This window comes from Thalassophryne amazonica, chromosome 16 (genome assembly GCF_902500255.1).
Source record: "Thalassophryne amazonica chromosome 16, fThaAma1.1, whole genome shotgun sequence".
Taxonomy (NCBI): Eukaryota; Metazoa; Chordata; class Actinopteri; order Batrachoidiformes; family Batrachoididae; genus Thalassophryne; species Thalassophryne amazonica.
Genome location: NC_047118.1, coordinates 17678401 through 17700823, shown reverse-complemented (window position 1 = coordinate 17700823; position 22423 = coordinate 17678401). Strand labels below are relative to the sequence as shown.

The 22423-nt window shown below is 40.4% G+C and overlaps 1 protein-coding gene across 3 annotated transcripts in view; it reads left to right on the top strand.

Annotated features, from left to right (window-relative positions):
* pde4a (phosphodiesterase 4A, cAMP-specific) overlaps positions 1 to 22423 on the top strand; it is a 159534-nt gene that overhangs the window by 122531 nt on the left and 14580 nt on the right. For 2 of the 3 annotated variants that reach the window (XM_034191267.1, XM_034191268.1), the window contains exons 7-13: positions 9074 to 9167; positions 9245 to 9408; positions 11475 to 11573; positions 11660 to 11824; positions 18430 to 18529; positions 22023 to 22177; positions 22284 to 22406. In XM_034191267.1, the coding sequence (XP_034047158.1) occupies positions 9074 to 9167; positions 9245 to 9408; positions 11475 to 11573; positions 11660 to 11824; positions 18430 to 18529; positions 22023 to 22177; positions 22284 to 22406 (900 nt within the window). Of the gene's footprint in view, positions 1 to 3297; positions 4949 to 9073; positions 9168 to 9244; positions 9409 to 11474; positions 11574 to 11659; positions 11825 to 18429; positions 18530 to 22022; positions 22178 to 22283; positions 22407 to 22423 lie in introns of those variants that run through there. The other variant, XM_034191269.1, reaches the window with a different exon arrangement.

The window sequence follows — 22423 nt, the reverse complement described above, 5'->3', positions numbered from 1 at the left end:
ATCAATCAATCAATCAATCAAGTTTTATTTCTATAGCACTTTACAACAGTTTTCACTGAACCAAAGTGCTTTCCAATAGCACCAGCTAGAGATAAAATAAAAAGAAAAGTACGAAAAACACAATAAAACACAATAAGAGCATCCAAAATAGAATAAAAATAGACAAAAAAGTGTCAAAGCAATTATGTGCAAAAAGCTGCCCTGAACAAGTATGTTTTTAACTTAGCTTTAAACAGAGGCAAGCTATTAATGGACCTCAGTTCAGGAGGTAATGCATTCCACAACTTAGGACCTGCTACTGCAAAAGAACGGTCACCCCATTCTTTGGACCTGGACCTGGGAACCTCAAGAAAGTTTTGGTCAGCAGACCGAAGTGTTCTGACAGGGTTGTGTGTTTTTAACAGGTCACATAAATAAGAAGGTGCAATGCCATTTACAGCTTTAAAAACAAACATTAACAGTTTAAAATCAACTCTAAAACGGACTGGAAGCCAGTGCAGGGAGTAAAGTACAGGAGTGATGTGGGCTGTGCTTCCTGGTATTGGTCAACAGGCGAGCAGCAGCATTCTGGACCAGTTGGAGTCAGTTTAGAGAGCCTTGAGTGATACCAACATAAAGTGCATTGCAATAGTCAATCCGGGAGCTGATAAAAGCATGCGTAGCCTTTTCAAGGTCCTTTGGCTTAGAAAGGGTTTGACTTTTGCCAGGAGTCTCAGCTGGAAAAAACTGGCTCTTACCACACTGTCAATTTGTTTCTCAAATTTTAAACAGTCGTCAAACCGCACACCAAGGTTCCTTACCACAGCCCTATGATAAGGAGCCAGGGAGCCAAGATCTGGATCAGAGTTAGTTTTAGCTCAAAACAGAATACACTCTGTTTTGGCTTCATTAAGGTGCAGAAAATTCTGAGCCAGCCAGTCCTTAATTTCCTTAAAAAAGCTATGTATGGAGTCCAAAGCACTTGTATTATTAGGCACAACTGGCATATAAATCTGGAGGTCATTGGCATAAAAATGAAACTGAAGATTGTGTTAAGTGATGACTGAACTCAGTGGAAGCATGTACAAAGAGAACAAGAGCGGTCCGAGGATACTGCCCTGGGGCACACCAGTGGTCAGAGGAACTGTGGAGGAGGAGAAGTCATTAACCATCACCCTGAAAGTCCTGTTGGTCAAATAAGACTGAAACCACTCCAAGACAGTCCCCCGGAGGCCAACCTGCTGGGACAGACGTGTGAGGAGGATTGAGTGGTCCACAGTATCAAACGCAGCTGTTAGATCCAACATCACCAGCAGCACAGGTTTTTTAGAGTCCAACGATAAAAGAATGTCATTTTGTACTTTTAAAAGAGCTGACTCAGTGCTATGTCGAGATCTAAAACCTGACTGAAATTTATCTAAAACAGAGTTGTGTTCTAAAAACGATTGCAACTAATTAAAACTTAAAACAACTTTTTCTAAAACCAAATTTAAATTTAACCCCAAAAAACCCCTAAACCCCAAAATCAAATTTAGTTTTGATTTTGGGGTTTATAACTGATTATATAATGACAACTATGACATTTAAACAGAAAATCACTTATTTTCTGAAGAAGAATGTTTGCACATTTTTCTGTTGACACTGAAAAAACTATCCAGAGCAGGGCTGAATATTATGATTGTTATTGAGGCTATGTTTAAATTTTTAATGTACTTTGAAAAGGTGATGAAATGTATGCAGTTTAAAATGTCATTATTTTTTTATAAATTTAATTCAAGATTTATGGTTAAACTGAGCATATTTTTATTTTTACACAGTACCGTGCAGAAGTTTTGGGAACCTCATAATTTTAATTTTTAAAAAAGTTGCTTGATGTTTTCCATCATCACTAAGTAAAAAAAAAAAAAAATAATGAAGAAACTCATTCAAGATACTCAGCATTTATAAAGATAAAAACTTTTTCAAATCTGCTTGACAGATTTACCATAGAATAGAATATCATTTACTGTCAGTGCAATAATACAATGAAATTTATGTACTGTGCTGTTAGGATTTTTTTTAAATGAATGACAGTAACCCCATCTCAACTTTTTTGGAATGCACTGCAGGTTTTAAATACAGGAATGGATGTTTAAGGGAGGTGAGGGTCTAGTGGTTAAGCAGTGAGCTTGAAACCAGAGGGTCCCCAGTTCAAACCCTTATCTGGCTGAAAAATCACTTAGGGCCCTTGGACAAGGTCCTTAATCGCCAAATTGCTCCTAATGTGTAGTGAGTGTCTTGCATGGCAGCACCCTGACATTAGTGTGTGTGTGTGTGTGTGTGTGTGTGTGTGTGTGTGTGTGTGTGTGTGTGTGTGTGTGTGTGTGTGTGTGTGTGTGTGTGTGTGTGTGTGTGTGTGTGTGTGTGTGTGTATGTGTGTGTGTGTGTGTGTGTGTGTGTGTGTGTGTGTGTGTGTGTGTGAATGGGTGAATGTGAGGCATCAGTGTAAAGCACTTTGATCTTGTGATATAGGTGGAAAGTGTGATATAAATGAAATGAAGGTGACCAGCAAAATATGAAATATCGTGTGTTCATGCTATCTGCAATGAAATAGCAGTCAAAGTAAATGAAAGTATCACTGGGATTTGTTTTGTTGCATTATCCATATCATACAAACATTTTCTGACTTGGCGTTGTACTTAGTTATATTTGCTTATACAGTAAATATTAGATGTGCAAATTAAATGTGCAAAAAATAAATCAATAAGATAAAATAAAAAAAAATGCAGTGTACTATGTGAGATAGATTTAGAATATATGTATGTCAAAGAGAAAATGTAGGTAAATGAGAATCAAAAAATAAATTATGACTTAAATAGCTGCTCATACACCTCCGGGGATTTACCTTTTTTTCAGTCAGGCTGCATTTCATCTACGCACGTTTAAACATTTGCACATCTGTATGCTTTCATTTGTGTTTTTGAGGGGAGTTGGGGGCGTGTCTGTGGGTGGGGAGGACTGGTCCTGATGCTGATGTCTCTGCTGTAACCTTGGTTGCTACAGAACGGCAGCAGGGTCAGCCCTTCCCTTTTTGCCATTGGCTTCCCATGCTCACCACGAGCCATGTGGTTTGGGCAACACCCAATCAAATGTAGGCAATGTTCCTTTAATTGTGTTTTGCCTTAAAGAGACAGCATCCTAAACCATGTCTGTTTTATTCCAAATGTCACTTTGCCATTGTATTATTTAAAATCCTCCGTGTTTCTGATCAGCATGTGAAAGAAGGATGCTGAAAGGCTGTTGTTGTTGTTGTTGTGTGTGTGTGTGTGTGTGTGTGTGTGTGTGTGTGTGTGTGTGTGTGTGTGTGTGTGTGTGTGTGTGTGTGTGTGTGTGTGTGTGTGTGTGTGGTGTGTGTGTGTGTGTGTGGAGCTGCAGAAATCCTCCAACACAGAGCTGCGCACATGAATAGTCCCACTCAGTCTTTTGCTCTGTGCTCACACCCTCACTCACACACATATTTTTGACAGACATACATGCTGTCTGGTGCACGTGCGCATACAGACTGCACAGATACACATACACACACACGCACACACATAGATGCGCCTGCAGCCACACTGCCTGATTAGCTTGCGAGAGCTGTCTACAGCATCCAGAGAAATGGCGCAAGAGGCAGTGCACTGGAGGAGGAGCGGCAGCCTGAAGCAGCAAGATTAGACCTCTGGAGTTTTGAACAGCGGAGGCAGGGTTTGACTCGGAGCTACCAGTCAGGATATGGACTATCAGGAGATGTCCCGGACTGAGTGAGGACTGACTCAGGTCTTGTGGGGTCGGTCTGACTGACTAACGCACCGGTAGAACTGGGCCTGGCTGATGGATCCACAGAGCTGAGGGAGGTACAATCCAAGCAGGGAAACAGACCCCAGCTCTGGTGAAGGTTTTTCTTCCTGATCGTCTCCTACGGGCCTGCCTCTATCCCCACCCCAATCCTCTCCATCTTTGTTTTTGTCTTGCTGTTCCCCCTTTCTAACATCCCAGCTGTCAGCCACGCTTCCTTCACTTCCATCGTTCAGCTTCACGGTTAATTTTGCATCCTGCCATCACCATCTCTCTTCTCCTCTCACCTCCATCATCTGATATTTGTTAAAGTGTTCTTTATTAAGCATTTCACTGAGCCCTTGTTGCACCATTATTTTTTGTTTACATCCGCCTTTCTCATCTCCTCCATCGGCTCTTCTGTGTGTCCTTCATACGGTCCCTCACTCTCGCTCCCTCTGCTGCCCTCTCTCATTTCTTTTTCGGCTGTCATCTACCTCAACTCTGTCGTTGCTGTAAATCTGGGTCAGTCTGCCCTGCAAATGGGATGAGATGTAGTCTTCACAGCAGCCAGATCCAGGGGGGGCTCCCGGTCTGCCCGTCAGGGAGACCCTCATCTTCAGACCGTGGTGGGGCTGGAGCCCATCTCAGGACTGACTGGGTGGCCTGCTTCAGTGAGCCGCATGTAGGCAAGGACAGTCTGCACCAGCCGCCCCTACCCTCACCCTCCCCCCTCCCCTCCCCCATTCCTTTGCCCCATCTTGGGGCAGTTGTCACTCTGGAGTGTCCCAACTTGGCTGGCTGTGGCCTCTCCTCACACACCCTGACGACGCCCTCATGCCGTTGGGGCACCCGCAGTGCCTCGACCCCTCTCTACCGAGCCACTTGCCGGTGCCATTGGCCCAAGCCTCCCGTTGCCCTCAACATGGGTGTGGTGGAGGCCATTGACCCAGCGCCATCCTCCTGCCCCTCGCCCATACCTGGGGGTTACCGGCTGCCCCGCTCCTCCAGCTTCAGTCCCCTGCAGGGGAGGGCAGGGGCAGAGCTGGACCTCGATTCGGCTGCTGGAGAGGTGCTGGAGGGGGGCGGGACAGCGGCGGAACGCAGGACGCCCTTAGTGGACCTGTTCTGTGAGACCTGCTCCAGGCCCTGGCTCATCGGTTGGTGGGACCAGGTAGGGTTTGGAAGCCAAGAAGGCCTGACAGTGTCAATCTTGAGTAGATGCTTTGTTGCATGGTCTAACAACTCATTTGTATGTCCTCACTTTAATTATTGTCTATGCAACACAAAAGGAGCGTCATTCTGCAAAAAAAAAAAAAAAAACTTGTGTGCACAAGGTAGAATCATGCAAGGTCAATGCTACATGTATTGAAAAAACATAGTTAGACTGTAGCTATGTGAGAAAAGAATATTATATTTTCCTTGACTCTCTCTTTACTCCCATATGTAACACCCATATATACACATATATCTTCTGAAAAGCGTCAGCAATAAAGGCACCGAGTTTATTAATCCCATCTTTGCTCTGTGTTTCCACACTGCAACACCATCACAAACAGAAAGACAATAAACCCAAACATCACTTGTAGCTTTCATCTTTCCACTCCTACAGTAGATACAAAGATCTAAGAACTAGATTTGAAAATTTGTGCTTAACAGTCCTGTTATCTTTACGGCAAGTAGATTTCAGTGTTACAGAATGTTTCCATCCTCAGCACCTGTGTCCTACATCCCTGTGCTTTTCTGTCCTGGTACATATTTATGGAAGCCAAAAGCATATTATAGAAAAAGAACAAGAATTGCTGCTTTAATAGTGATTCTCTAGCTTGTGTGTTTTATTGGATGATACATTTCACACACTGCTGGGATTGCAAGCAGTGGCGTGCACATATGCATCTGTGATCATCGTCAGTTTGGGGGGAAAAAAACGCATGCATGCTCATGTTGGCGTCTGTGCAGCCTTCGCCTGTTTGTTTCATTATTCTGTGCGAGAGCAAGTGTTGTTTGTCCTGGCACTCAGACTGGCACTGTGGAAGTGTTGGTTGGCAGCTATGACTCAGCGTTACAGCATTAGGGAAAGAAAGAATGAGAGAGAGTGAGTGAGGAAAGTGGGGGGTGTTGGGCAAAGACTAAGTGTGCCACTGGGTTTGGCCCGTCTGGGATTGATAGGAATGGAGATTGTCTGAATCTATGCGAGAGGGCAGGAAGGCAAAATAAGCAGTCAACGTTGTCGGCCCGGAGGGGTGAAGCATGACGTTTACCTTGAGATGGCAATATTAGAGGGAGGAACGGAGAGGGAGACAGCAGAGAAGGGGAGGGGTTGACCTTGGTAAAGTTCACAGACACCTGCCTCCTCTCTCAGATTGTCACCTAAGCAGCCACCACTCTTACATCAAGCTGAAGGACTGACTGTGAGGAGGCAGTTGCCAAGGCAACCACTCTGGTTGCCATGGAGATTGTTATGTGTGAAAGATCAGTCAGTGGGACACAGACTAAGGGGTCTTGTTGGAATCACAATGTGCCTTCACGTGACGTGTGCGATTTTGAGTTGCGGCGTCTTCACCGCCAAACAGCCATTGATCTGAAATAACAGGAGAACTAAAAGCACATTCAGTAACAGTGTATTCTGGCCACACAGATTGTACATTCACCTAGTCATTCAGACCTATGAGTGATGTAAAATAATCACAGTAACAACAGTAATTTTATTTGAGTACATCAATAAATGTAAATTAAAGTACAACAATACACAAGAAAACATGGACAGTTTAACAAAAGGCTACATTAAAGATTGCATATGTGACGGAGGCCGGTAGGAGTTGCTACGACAAGTCAGTAAATCTCACTTGCCTACATTCAAAGACGCCACAGATGCCAGAGCACATGGGCTTTAGCCTCCTGATTAGAGTGCCTCCCAAGAGTTTGCGTCCCAAGGTGGAACAATGGAGTGGAAACAACATACACAATGCTGAGGTTAAACCTAGGAGTGAAATATGTTTACACTTCTTAGATTTAGCCATCTAAATTTAGATTTAAGCATCTAAACCTGTAGATTTCGGCATCAAACATAGATAGTTCTTATAGTATGAGACACGGGCGTCATTTATGTTTAAAATGAACAAGTTGAGTCCCAGTACACTACCTTTGGAAATCCAGCTCATTACCATAGCCCAGGGAGAGCATTTTGTGGTATATACTACTTGTTCATTCTATACATAAATAACTCTGTACTATGCAGAACTATACATATTTGCTGATGATGAAAGATACTGCCTGGTTAGAGATGAAACAGACCAGGCAGCACTCCAACATGAGCTGACATCCCTGCAACAATGGTGTAAGCTATACTAAAACTACATCCCCAAAAGCGTAAATCAGTGATGATAAACAGAAAAAGAGCTTCCCTACAGGTATGAAGGTGCAGCAGATAATGGCACATATGTACAGTTCTGGAGAAGATTTTTTAAGAAAATTACCTTAGAGCAGTCATTAACCACAATCTAACACTCAACAGTCACATTAGTCTGAAGGTAACTAACGCAAACAGCACAATGGGTATGATCAGGAGATCTTTTCATCCACATAATTGACCAGAACATCAAGAAGGTATTCGGGGCAATATTTAGACCACACCTGGAATATACCACATCTGTATGGAATCCTATGAACAGAAAACATATTAGTGAACTACAAGGTTTGTAGTGGAGAATGACCAAACGTATTCCACCCCTAAAAGATCTAATGTATCTGGACCACCACAGTTGACTTGAAATAATACAATCAAAATGTGATTGCTGTATCAACTTTCAGCTTTAATTCAAGGGGTTTATCAAAACATTGCCCGAACCCTTTCAGAATTACAGCCATAAGCCTCCATTTGAAGAGCTCATAAGTAATTGGACAAACTAAATACAAGGCTTGTATTTAATGCAAATTATTACTTTTTTCCCACTTTTGTTTTAGACGTGTAGAGAAAGATGACAACTCTCAAGAAGGTATCAGCTTCTGTGACTGATTGGAGAAACTGTGAATCGTGCAACTTTTTTGTCTGCTGCACTACCAGTCACGGCTTGTTGGTGGAGTGGAACAGAGAATAATTTGCAAGAGAAAAAAACTATGTAAAACTGCACTCCATGGAGCAATCACGTCATCCAAATACAAGCACTGTACAGTTTGTTCTGAGAGAAAGAACATGTGTGAGAAGTGATTTTATTCCCATTGTTGAGTGAACGAGGATACAATGAGGGTGATAATTTATTTTCCCATACTTGACTCACACAAATGTTTTGCTGTTTTGTATCAGCTTTAAATGAAAGGAAAATATTATGGAGACTAACTAAACTGAACATCCTCACATTGTGATGTATTTTTATTTTTGTTGTGCATTCTTTGATGTATTTTTACATAGTTTTTGCAGCATGTCCCCACATTTTGATATTTTTTGCAGAATGTCCTCACATTTTGATATATTTTAATATATTTTGCAGGATGCTCTTACATTTTAATATATTTTGTTTTATTTTTTGCAGCAGCAGCAGCAGGTTCTCACATTTTTTATATATTTTTATATATTTTTGCCTCACGTTCTCACATTGTGCTATATTTTTGCTACGCATTCTTACATTTTTAATATATTTTTTTTTACATATTTTTGCTACATGTTCTCACATTTTGATATATTTTTAATGTATTTTTGCAGTGTGTTATTATTTTTTTTTTTACCATGCAAATGCAGTTAGCGTAATGTGTGTGTGTGTGTGTGTGTGTGTGTGTGTGTGTGTGTGTGTGTGTGTGTGTGTGTGTGTGTGTGTGTGTGTGTGTGTGTGTGTGTGTGTGTGTGTGTGTATTTTAACCAGACTTAAATATTGCTTGGGTTATAAAAACCTTTGGAATAGATTTGTTAAAGATTGAGGTCAAGGTCAAGCAAAACGGCTCAAAAAATATTTATCATAATATCTCTGCAACAATTTTGGCTAAAGATTAGATCAAAAGCTCATATTGATCAGTGAAATATTTTGATCAATAGTATCAATGAATTTACAATGAAGTTACAAAGAAGTCATAATATTAAGGCATAAACCTTTAAAAAAAACACTCAACTATGTGTGGTCCATCAAAGCTCACGTCATGTATTGCTGATGATAATTATTCATAATTCTTATACCTATATCTCAGTGTGCAGAACCTTTGTGACATACTTTGTAAATATGTCAGTTACTCTTAACGTGCCGTCACTGATCCTACTGTATATCTACTGTTAAAATCTCACCTTTTCTGTTTCTTTTTACCCTCACCACAGTTCAAGAGGATGTTGAACAGGGAGCTTTCCCATTTGTCAGAAATGAGTCGCTCAGGGAATCAGGTGTCAGAATACATCTCCACTACCTTTTTAGGTAAGTCACACTGTGCCTTCTCCACACCTGCCTGGAGGTGTCCATCCTTTCTGGTGTCTGATTGTTGATCTCTGCAGATAAGCAGAACGAGGTGGAGATCCCATCTCCGACCTTGAGGGAGAGAGAGAAGCCCATGTGTCACATTAGCGGGGTCAAAAAGCTCACGCACAGATCCAGCCTTTCTAATTCCACCATGCCTCGCTTTGGGGTGAAGACAGAACATGAGGATGCGCTAGCCAGGGTAAATAAATAATATTTAACCAACTGCATGTGAATGATCTCATACAAAAGATAACAAGAACATGTAGTAACACCAGCAACATCCATATAATGGTGATTTTCCCGTATTTTTTGTCTCTTTTGTATATGTCTTGTTTTCTGGTGTTTCAAAGATGTGATGTGGAAAACAATGTTTATTATGACTGTTGTTATCAGATGTTTAGCAGAAGCAGCAGCAGCCAATATGCTTTAAAAAAAGAGATAAACTGGTGTTTTTTACAGTTAAAACAAACAAACAAAAAACTGGTAGCTGTGGTTGCCAGAATTGTTTAAAAAAAACATAAATACAGAACAACCTGTAAATTATACGTTGTTGTAATTTAGAAAGAAAAAAAATTAAAGCAGTAATTTTTAATTTGGCAAGGGTGTAATATGGGTTGTTGGCATATTTGACGTCAAAAACCTAGAGACATAGATTCATTCATTTGTAAATGGTGGCCACTTTTTATGCCAAAACAGCCAATTTGGGTATTTGGACCCAATTTTCTCAAAAACTGTCCAATAACTGTTCTTTTAAATATCAAGGGCACAATAATGGTCATTGGCATTGTTCCCATCCCAAAATTATTTGCATACATTCATTTGTTTGGAAAAAGCGGCCATTTTTATGCTGAAAATGGCCATTTTACCTTGGGCTTTAATTGAGCCGGTTTATGATTATGAAGCACTGACTATAAAGACATGATCAAGGCAACCTGTGAACCAAATAACAAAGTGGGGATTCTACATGGTGTCATTTAGTGCTAAAATTGATTAATTAATTACCTTAATAATCTGTTTCACAATCATCAGAAAGTTGAGGATCAGCAATGCTGATAACTGAAAGGGGTGTCTCAAAAGGATTCGGGGGATCCCAGAATAAAGGGACCTGGGCAGCTGGGATTTAACTAGTAAGAAGTCCTCATCATTTTGAGTATCTCTCTTTTATCATGCTTTGTCACATATGATGGGATCAACTTTGGATGTGCAATAGTTCTAAACAACTTCCCAACAAAATTTATTGTTAATGCTTGAGTTGTTTTTTTTTTTTTTTTTGTAAGACATTAACAAACATCACCTAAACCCTGTTAGCTTGCTCATGTTAGTGCACCACAATGACAGTATGGATTTCACAGTAATGCTTCTTCCCAGTTTCAAAGCGTGTTTCATTTAAAGTTAAGGTTCCATGGCCCTCAGCATTAATAGAATAAACTATTTTTTTGAAAAAGTTATCAGATTAATCGAGAAGGCCCTCAGAGTTTGTATACCACTGCCACGTCACATATTCCCCAGTGCCAAAATACCCACTTTCACTTACATTTAGCATCAAACCTACTTTCCTGATGATAATTGATCTCTATGCTCATAATATTCTATCAACATCCAGTCATAACTTTTTGAATTCAGTGCTGCTGTATCTCCAAAGTTCTTTTCAATCCCCGAATCCAGAATGTGTTTCAGATCAACTCAAAAAAAAAAAAAAAAAAAAATCAAAAAATAATTCTATCAACTAACTAATCAACTAGAACATTATTCATCTGCTCATAAAATGTTATTGAAGTTCATTATTTAAATGTTTTTTAATTAAATGTTCCTCAATGCTTAAATGTTGTTTTGGAATGTTACTGAGTGAAGAACTTAAAAAGTATGTTTATTTAAATTTAAGCCTCAGCTACTGTATATATTAACTGAAAGTTTAAACTGGATTACTGTGTAACATCATGAAAGAAAAGGCATTCAAGGCATTTGTCCTTCCTTAATAATTTAAACACTCAACTTAATACCACAATGTCCTGAATTTCTCTGCTGATTTGTTCTCAGTAGATTCTGTTTCAATAATATGACTTCCATATACTGTACTGTACTTCTCTGTGCTGCTCCAGCTACTCAAATATCTCCACAAGGTCATTAAAGTGGCATGAAATAAGGAAACTGAATATAAATATCTTATAACTGTAATAAAATGAATCATTATTATAGGAATGTCAGTAGTGGAACTGCCAAATGGTTTTTCCAGATATGTGTTAATTTTGCTTGTTGTGTCTCCAGGAGCTGAATGACTTGAATAGGTGGGGTCTTAATATATTTCGTGTGGCAGAGTTCTCTAATAACCGACCCCTCAGCTGCATAATGTTTGCCATCTTCCAGGTGAGAAGGAGACAAGGAGGTTAAAGTATTAATTGCACCATATAGCACTGTTGTATTTGTGCCACTGCTATCTGTTTACTTTGCAGGAACGGGATCTTCTAAAGACCTTTCAGATCCCAGTGGACACGTTTGTTACATATGTGATGACCCTGGAGGACCACTACCATGCTAATGTGGCCTATCATAACAGTCTCCACGCTGCAGATGTCACACAGTCCACTCACGTGTTGCTGTCTACACCAGCTTTAGATGTAAGTAATATCATTGTAGGTACTCAAAAGCATAACTATACAGCATTACAACTGTTATGGATTTGATCCCCAAAAACCTGGGTTAGACTCCAATGCAGGGAGGCTGAATGGAAAAACAAAAACAGATTTATTATACAAGAACAAGTGCAGTGGGAATGGTGAGTACAGTCTTGGAGGTTAGTTGAGTGGAGACCCGGCCCGCGTTGCGGTGGGAACCGGTGGTCGCAACCCAAGTGGATCCGATGTGCAGGTGGAGTTCCAAGGTGTGGAATGGTTCGAGGTTCGTGGTCCAGGTGACCCCCAGTGGAGCTGATGGAGAGTGGTGTCACTACAGAGATGGAGAAACTGTATGAGGGTGGCAGTATACAATTGCTAAGAACCAAAAATAGCACAGGTGTCAAAAATCAGGTAGATAACAATCAGAGAGTCCAAGAATTACTGTGACAGAACACAAACAGTTGACTCTATCCAGAAATAGAGAGGCCAGATATCAGGTCGTGAACACTGAGTTTCTGGCACCGATGAGCTGTTGGACCAGGGTTTTTATGGAGGCAGGTTGATTGTAGACAGGTGTGCTCATCAGCTCCACAAGGAATGCCACCTGGAAGAGAGAGAGAGAGCAGAAGAGCAGAAACCAGGGCGACACACAACAACAACCCCAATTCCATTGAAGTTGGGGTGTTGTAAATAAAATCCCAATGTAAATAAAAACAGAATACAATGATTTGCAAATCCTCTTCAACCTATATTCAATTGAATTCACCACAAAGACAAGATATTTAATGTTCACAATTATAAACTTTATTGTTTTTGGGCAAATATTTGCTCATTTTGAAATGGATGCCTGCAACACCTTTCAAAAAAGCTGGAACACTGGCATGTTTACAACTGTGTTACATCACCCTTCCTTCTAACAACACTCAGTAAGCGTTTGGGAACTGAGGACACTAATTGTTGAAGCTTTGTAGGTGGAATTCTTTCCCATTCTTGCTTGATGTACAACTTCAGTTGTTCAACAGTCCAGGGTCTCCGTTGTCATATTTTGCGCTTCATAATGCACCACACATTTTCAATGGGTGACAGGTCTGGACTGCAAGCAGGCCAGTCTAGTACCCGCACTCTTTGACTGTGAAGCTACACTGTTGCAACACGTGCAGAATGTGGCTTGGCATTGTCTTGATGAAATAAGCAGGGACGTCCCTGAAAAAGACGTTGCTTGGATGGCAGCATGTGTTGCTCCAAAACCTGGATGTACCTTTCAGCATTGATGGTGCCATCACAGATGTGTAAGTTGCCCATGTCATGGGCACTAACACACCCCCATACCATCACAGATACTGGCTTTTGAACTCTGCGCTGGTAACAATCTGGATGGTCTCTTTCCTCTCTTGTCCAGAGGACACGACATCCATGATTTCCAAAAACAATTTGAAATGTGGACTCATGAGACCACAGCACACTTTATCACTTTGCAACTGTCCATTTCAAATGAGCTTGGGCCCAGAGAAGGCGGCGGCATTTCTGGATGTTGCTGATGTATGGCTTTCACTTTGCACTGCAGAGTTTTAACTTGCACTTGTAGATGTAGTGACGAACTGTGTTAACTGACAGTGGTTTTCTGAAGTGTTCCTGAGGTCACGCGGTAAGATCCTTTACACAGTGATGTCAGTTTTTAATACAGTGCCGCCTGAGGGATCAAAGATCATGGGCATTCAGTGTTGGTTTTTGTCCTTGCAGCTTACATGTAGAAAGTTCTCCAGATTCTCTGAATCTTCTGATTATATTATGGACTGTAGATGATGGAATCCCAAATTTCCTTGCAATTGAACATTGAGAAACATTGTTCTTAAACTGTTGGACTGTTTTTTCACGCAGTTGTTCACAAAGTGGTGATCCTCGTCCCGTCTTTGCTTGCGAACGGCTGAGCCTTTTGGGGATGCTCCTTTTATACGCAATCATGACGCTCACCTGTTTCCAATTAACCTGTTGAATGTTCCAAATAGATGTTCTTTGAGCATTCATCAACTTTCCCAGTCTTTTGTTGCCCCGTCCCAACTTTTTTGAAATGTGTTGCAGGCATCCATTTCAAAATGAGCAAATATTTGCACAAAAAAGTCTATCAGTTTGAACATAAAATATCTTGTCTTTGTGGAGTATTCAATTGAATATAGGTTGAAGAGGATTTGCAAATTTACTTTATTTGTCTCCCTTGGGAGAAATTTAGTTTGGACAGAGGCTTGCTACACATAGGACATTACAAGTCCCAATGCCAACAATATCAGTATCAGTATCAATATGCAGTAAGTACATTTACTCCATACATTTGCCCAACTTCACTCAGCACTCCCTCTCCCAGACACACGCACTCTTCCTTCCTGTCTCTTCTACAACCCCTGGCAAAAATTATGGAATCACCGGCCTCAGAGGATGTTCATTCAGTTGTTTAATTTTGTAGAAAAAAAGCAGATCACAGACATGATACAAAACTAAAGTCATTTCAAATGGCAACTTTCTGGCTTTAAGAAACACTATAAGAAATCAAGAAAAAAAGACTGTGGCAGTCAGTAACGGTTACTTTTTTAGACCAAGCAGAGGAAAAAAATATGGAATCACTCAATTCTGAGGAAAAAATTATGGAATCACCCTGTAAATTTTCATCCCCCAAATTAACACCTGCATCAAATCAGATCTGCTCATTGACATTGACCCTGTGTGTCTTTTTGCAAGGAATGTTTTTGCAGTTTTTGCTCTATGGCAAGATGCATTATCATCTTGAAAAATTATTTCATCATCCCCAAACATCCTTTCAATTGTCCAAAATATCAACATAAACTTGTGCATTTATTGATGATGTAATGACAGCCATCTCCCCAGTGCCTTTACCTGACATGCAGCCCCATATCATCAATGACTGTGGAAATTTACATGTTCTCTTCAGGCAGTCATCTTTATAAATCTCATTGGAAAGGCACCAAACAAAAGTTCCAGCATCATCACCTTGCCCAATGCAGATTCGAGATTCATCACTGAATATGACTTTCATCCAGTCATCCACAGTCCACAATTGCTTTTCCTTAGCCCATTGTAACCTTGTTTTTTTCTGTTTAGGTGTTAATGATGGCTTTCGTTTAGCTTTTCTGTATGTAAATCCCATTTCCTTTAGGCGGTTTCTTACAGTTCGGTCACAGACGTTGACTCCAGTTTCCTCCCATTCGTTCCTCATTTGTTTTGTTGTACATTTTTCGATTTTTGAGACATATTGCTTTAAGTTTTCTGTCTTGATGCTTTGATGTCTTCCTTGGTCTACCAGTATGTTTGCCTTTAACAACCTTCCCATGTTGTTTGTATTTGGTCCAGAGTTTAGACACAGCTGACTGTGAATAACCATCTTTTGCAACATTGCATGATGATTTACTCTCTTTTAAGAGTTTGATAATCCTCTCCTTTGTTTCAATTGACATCTCTCGTGTTGGAGCCATGATTCATGTCAGTCCACTTGGTGCAACAGCTCTCCAAGGTGTGTTCACTCCTTTTTAGATGCAGACTAACGAGCAGATCTGATATGATGCAGGTGTTAGTTTTGGGGATGAAAATTTTCAGGGTGATTCCATAATTTTTTCCTCAGAATTGAGTGATTCCATATTTTTTCCTCTGCTTGGTCTAAAAAAGTAACCGTTACTGACTGCCACAATCTTTTTTTCTTGATTTCTTATAGTGTTTCTTAAAGCCAGAAAGTTGCCATTTGAAATGACTTTAGTTTTGTGTCATGTCTGTGATCTGCTTTTTTTTTATACAAAATTAAACAACTGAATGAACATCCTCCGAGGCCAGTGATTCCATAATTTTTGACCTTGACCTTTACCTTTGCCCTAGTGATTTTTTTAACACTACTTTCAGGGTCAACCTTCACTGAAATATCAAGTTTGTTACAAAATTAGGAAAAAGGACCTGGAAGGAATTGGCCAACAAACAGACAGGCAGACACGATCTTGACTCTAATAACTGACCTTTGGCAAATTTGGCCTAGTCGGGCAATTCTGAAACCCATCCCCTTATGTATACCACGTTCAATACAAATCAAAGTGAAAAAGTTCTGTTTTGGCCTATGACTCCAATGACCTTGACCCCAATGATTGATCTCTGGTAAATGTGAAGTTACCTGGGCAATTCCATAACTCATTTACATTTACATATTTGGTGGACATCAGAGTGCAAAATCATAATGTTTACTTTTGTCCACAGTTACCTTGCTCTCTGCCAAAATAAATGCTTTAAAGGTAGCTCTGAGGTTGACTGTCACCCATATATCAAGTTTGGTAGAACTCAGGCAGGAGTAGGAGAACAGACAGATAACACCCAATTTTAAGCTTTGACTCCTTTGACCTTGACCTCTTTCAAAATAATTTCCTTATGGGCAGTTTGGGGCTATGTCTACATGCACAGAGCAAGTTTGGTGGAAACTGACTCAAGCACATCAGAAGAGTCCTGGAACAAACACACACACAAAACATTTCTCAAGTTATAGTGTGATACCAGATCTGTTAAACCTAGAATAAATGTTCCATAAACACTTTGTAACATCAGGTGTGGCTTTTTAATCGGAATACAGTAACATTGAATCAGTTCTAAAGTGTGGTTGAACTTTTCAATTCAATTTCAATTTCAATTATTTTCATTTATATAGCACCAAATCACAACAGAGTTGCCTCAAAGCGCTTCACACAGGTAAGGTCTAACCTTACCAACCCCCAGAGCAACAGTGGTAAGGAAAAACTCCCTCTGAGGAAGAAACCTCAAGCAGACCAGACTCAAATGGGTGACCCTCTGCTTGGGCCATGCAACAAACATAAATTACAGAACAATTCACAGAACAATTCATGGATGAATATACAAGAAATGCTGTTGGCGCACAGGACAGGAGGGTCACCAACACAAATACAACTCCCATCTCTGGATGGAGCTGCACATTAAACAGAGAGACAAAACAGAATCAGGCGTCAGAAAGACAAAAATACTGTATAATTTGCCAGCATTAAACAACAAGAAAAACAGAGAAATACTAAGGTGATAGCTGGCCACTAGCCCTAAACTTCACTAAAAGACCCAGAATTTAGGTAAAGTTGAGGCCGCAGCCTGCTTCAATTACTAATAAATGAATTAAAAGCGTAAAAAGCGTAAAACAAAACTGTACCAGTATGCTAGCCATATGAAAGGGAAAATAAGTGCGTCTTAAGTCTGGACTTGAAAGTCTCCACAGAATCTGACTGTTTTATTGATGCAGGGAGATCATTCCACAGAACAGGGGCACAATAAGAGAAAGCTCTGTGACCCGCAGACTTCTTATTCACCTTTGGGACACAAAGTAGTCCTGCACCCTGAGAACGTAAAGCCCGGGCCGATACGTAAGGTTTAATTAGGTCAGCTAGGTAGGGAGGTGCCAGTCCATGAATAATTTTATAGGTTAGTAGCAGAACCTTAAAATCTGATCTCACTGGGACAGGAAGCCAGTGAAGGGATGCCAAAATGGGTGTAATGTGGTTGTACTTTCTGCTTTGTGTCAAAAGTCTGGCTGCAGCATTTTGAACCAGTTGGAGACCCCTAATGCTAGACTGTGGTAAACCAGAAAATAGAACATTGCAGTAGTCCAATCTAGAAGAGATAAATGCATGGATCAGGGTCTCAGCATCAGCCATAGACAGGATGGGACGAATCTTCGCTATATTTTGCAGGTGGAAGAAAGTAGTCCTAGTAATATTTCTAATGTGGAGGCCAAAGGACAACAAAGGATCAAAATTACCCCAAGGTTCCTCACTTTGTCAGTGTGATGTATGACACACGAGTTGAGGCTGAGCGTTAACTGGTCAAATTGATGCAGATGTCTCACTGGACCAAGAACCATCATTTCAGTCTTATCAGAGTTTAAAAGTAGGAAGTTTCTAGACATCCAACTTCTCACTGCTGCAAAGCAATCTTCTAAGGATTTTATGTGAACGAGATTACCAGCAGTTATCGGCATGTATCGGCATGTACCATCAGCAGTGAAAGGTAATCCCAAAACACCGCAATATGTGCCCAACGGGTGCTATATAAAGGGAGAAAAGCAGGGGGCCTAAGACAGACCCCTGTGGAACCCCAAATCTCATGTCACTAAGGTTAGAGGTAGTGATACTGTACAAAACACAGTAAGAACGGCTGGTCATGTATGACGTCAGCCATGCAAGGGCACTCCCAGTAATCCCAAAATGATTTTCCAGCCTATCAAGTCGAATATGATGATCCACTGTATCAAATGCAGCACTGAGATCTAACAGCAACAGAACTGTAGTGGTGTCCGAATCCATTGTAAGCAGAAGATCATTCATCACTTTAGTGAGAGCCGTCTCTGTGGAATGATATTTTCTAAAAGCAGACTGCAGTGGCTCAAAGAGATTATTCTCAGTAAGATAGTCTACAAGCTGCCGTGAAACCACTTTTTCCAGAATTTTAGAGAAAAATGATAGATTTGATATCAGCCGATAGTTTTTCAATACACTAGGGTCAAGATTAGGTTTCTTAAGTAATGGTTTAATCACTGCAGATTAATCTTTTTTGTTGCTCTCTTAAAGGCTGTCTTCACCGATCTGGAGATACTCGCTGCATTATTTGCTGCTGCCATCCATGATGTGGACCATCCAGGAGTGTCCAACCAATTCCTCATCAATACTAGTGAGTCAAGTGAAGAAACATACAATATTTACATATAATAGATAGATATCTATCTATCTATCTATCTATCTATCTATCTATCTATCTATCTATCTATCTATCTATCTATCTATCTATCTATCTATCTATCTATCTATCTATCTATCTATCTATCTATCTATCTATCTGTCTATCATGGATAGATGGATACATCTGGACTTATGGATGTGATTTCAGAGTAATTGTAGAGTAATTGTAATTGTAGTAATTGAAAATCTATGTTTTACTGCTGTGAGAGTGACTCTTCAACACATTAACACACTATTACGTGACCAGGATGTTTTCAACATCATGTGATCCCTGTACATCTGAACAATACTCCAATCACATTATGTGTCTTTTAAAGGACATGTCGTATGTTATTCAAAGTGCCATTCAACAACACAACATCAAAGTATTCGTGACTGTAAAGGTGCCCTGACACTTGCACGAGTCTGATCCGTGCACTTGCACCCACATCGTTGTGCCGATCCCACCCGCTGTTTTCCCAGCTGGATGCCATGCTTTGTTCCACTGGCTGCCATGCCTTGTGCGCTGGACGCTGCGCATATAAAATAATTATTTTGTAGCAGATTAATCATTTTCTCTACGTTTGGCTGTTGAAAACACCTCTAACATTTCCAAAATCACAGAGGAGCGCTCCAGCTGCTGCTTTTCTCACGCATACGAGCTTTATGAGGTAGAGAACGTATTTGGAGCTGTCTAAAAAGGTAATTATTTGTCATGTTTATATTGTCATGGCCTGGAAAAACAGTTGCATGTTCACCCCTTCTTGTGTGCAGCTGTAAAACTGTGTTTATTATAGATGTAACATTTTGTTATAGTAGTTCAGATGAGCTGCGCTCTGATGCAGTGCGCTGTCGCAATCACTCACACTCACATGCTGAGTTTTTGACTTGTTTGTGTAAGGTTCACACAATTAATGTGTGATGGAGATTTTGAACATTTTTAAATTTTCTTTGCACACTTGCACGAAGCTGCACACAGTTTACAACAGTTTACAATGAGTTTGACATGAGTTTGACATGAGTTTACTCTCATGCGTGGCAGAGTGCGTGCAAGAGTGCAGATCAAAGTCATGCAAGTGTCAGGGAGCCTTTAGTCTATTCCCGCACATGCACTCACAATCAGTGGATGCTGCTCCGCTTTACTGCTAATTAAACCTCTTGCTCAGTGAGTCAGCAGGAGCATTTCCAGAAAACGGTTTACTCTGCATTTCTCGGTGGGTGATGTCAGTCTGAGCAAACAAAGAAACAGCACGATGGCGAACAGACAGAGTGAAACGAACGTTGCAACATGAGATCATGAAACTACTTGTCTTGATCTGCCCTGTGTCTGGGTCCTCATCTTGGTTTTGTCTCTTGTTGGTGTCCATGTCCCCAGTCTTTGATCCTCTGTCTTTGATTTTCAGTTTATGATTACTTCAGTCCAGATTTTATTTTTTGCTTTTACCAATGTGCTATATTTTTGCCACGTTAGTTCCTTTCTAGTTTCAGCCCCAGCATTTAATTTTCTTGTTGATCTCTTTTCAGTTCTCACCTTTGTTTTCCTGGTTGTGTTTCTTCGTTCCTTTCATGTCTGGATTTTTTTAATGTATTTATTTATTTTTGCATTATGTTTAGGACTCACCTCCCAGTTTATTTCTGTCTGCTTAGTGTTTACTTTACTGCACTTTTTTGCACCTGTCTGCTTCATCTTTGTCTCTTTCTTCCATGCCCCTTCCTGAACTTTCTCACACACCTGTACTCATTTTCCTTAATCACTACACCTTGTATTTAAGCCTCACCTGGTGCTCTCCCTGTTTGCCAGTTTGCCACGCTTGTTGCCTTGTGTCTCAGCCCTTGTTTAGCTACCATGTATGACCTTGCTTTGTTTTTGACCTTGCTTTTTGCCGCAGCCTTTTGTATTTGGACTTACTGTGTTTTTGAACCCTGCTTGTTTTCGACTATGGCTCAGCCTAACATCTGCCGATTAACTTTGTTATGTTGTCTGATTACCTGTGTACTGTACCTGTGCCTGTTTATTCAAGATAAAGCCTCCTTTATTACTCCACCTCCTGAGTGCATGAGTTTGCATTTTGTGTCCAGCATTCTGTTCATTCCACACCATGAAACATGACACTACTGGCCATTTATATGAAAGTGATAGCTAAGGATTCAGATCAGTGGACCACATCATAGATCACGTGGTGGCTTCCCCAGGCTTGCACGAGGCATTATGGGAAGGACAGGGTGACAGCCAATCAGAGTAGACAGGCACCATGACGTCACTGGCTGGTCTCTCTCTGGCTGCTAATCCAAAATGGCTCCATTTATAATTGCGTGGCCTTGTCTTTCATTCATTTACTGTTTGTTATTGTAACTGTTGAAATAAAAATTTGAAATAAATAAATAAATAAATGTAAAAAAAAAAAAAAATCCAACATGGTGGAAAATGCTCCAAGATCGCTGCGTTTCTGTGTAAATCAAATGTTTTGCAAAAGCTAGCTTCTTCTAAATCTTAAAAAAAACTTGTTTTTGTAACCTGATAACACCTCTGAAGTGATTTACAAGACATCTACATGCGCATGCATCACCCACAGTCAAAGGTAACTTTCAGCCTTTTCAAAAGCTCATGCGCGTGCACACACACACCCTCCTGCAGACAGCGTAATACAGAAAAGAAAATATTCATTAAGGAATTCCCTCCAGATAAATATATTCTCTTCATTAAAAATGAGCTGTAGTTTTACAGATGTTTCTAAAATAAACCCACCGTGTCATGCTTGGATTTCAGTAGAACTAAATGTTGCCAGTTTAGTGAAATTTGGGTGGCCTTATATCTTTAACATTAGCAGCAGTTTGTCTGCATTGCAATCAACAGCATGCGCTGGGGCGTTTGCTCAGAGTGACTTTGTTTTTGACAATTTTGTAGCTGTTTGTTTTGATTGGCATGCGCTTTTATAAATTATAAGAACGTAATAACAAGAAAAGTGAAAAGTATGTACAAAACTGTGGATATTTCAGTAGCAATATCCACTGCCACTGAAATATCCAGTTTTGTACATACGTTTCTCTTTTTTATGTGCAATCTCTTTTTTGCTACTATGTTCTTATAATTGGGGATGGGTATTGATAAGATTTTATCAATATTGATGCCATTGTCGATTCTGCTTATCCATCAAATTCTTTATCAATTCTTTATCAAGCCTACTTTTTTTGTATCTTGCTTACAGACTCTTCACAGAAGTGCACAGATTAATATAGATATATCATCACATGACCTCTATTAGCCAAAATCTGAGTTGTTATGAATTCTGTGCAACATGTCCTTTAAATGCCAAAACAATAGTTCAGAATTTACCCACTCGAGACAGCAGCCAACTCTACGTAGATCCCAGAGAGTTGCACGGTGCTGTGTGGTACAGCAGTAATGGAATGACTGTGATTTGATGAAGTTCTGGTGCTCCTTGCAGACTCAGAGCTAGCCCTGATGTATAATGATGAGTCAGTGTTGGAGAATCATCACTTGGCCGTGGGCTTCAAGCTGCTCCACGAGGATAACTGTGACATCTTCCAAAACCTGAGCAAGCGGCAGAGACAGAGCCTGAGAAAACTTGTAATTGACATGGTGAGCACATGGTCAATCTACTTCTAGATCACTCTTTACTCCTTTGCATTTCAGCTTTTTTTAGTCTCTCCTCTTTCATTGGCATTTGTTGACATTTTCTTCCCAGGTTTTGGCGACAGATATGTCTAAACACATGAGTTTGCTGGCCGACCTCAAAACAATGGTAGAAACCAAGAAAGTGACAAGTTCTGGAGTGTTACTTCTTGACCACTACACAGACCGGATACAGGTCAGTTTAGTGAAGTA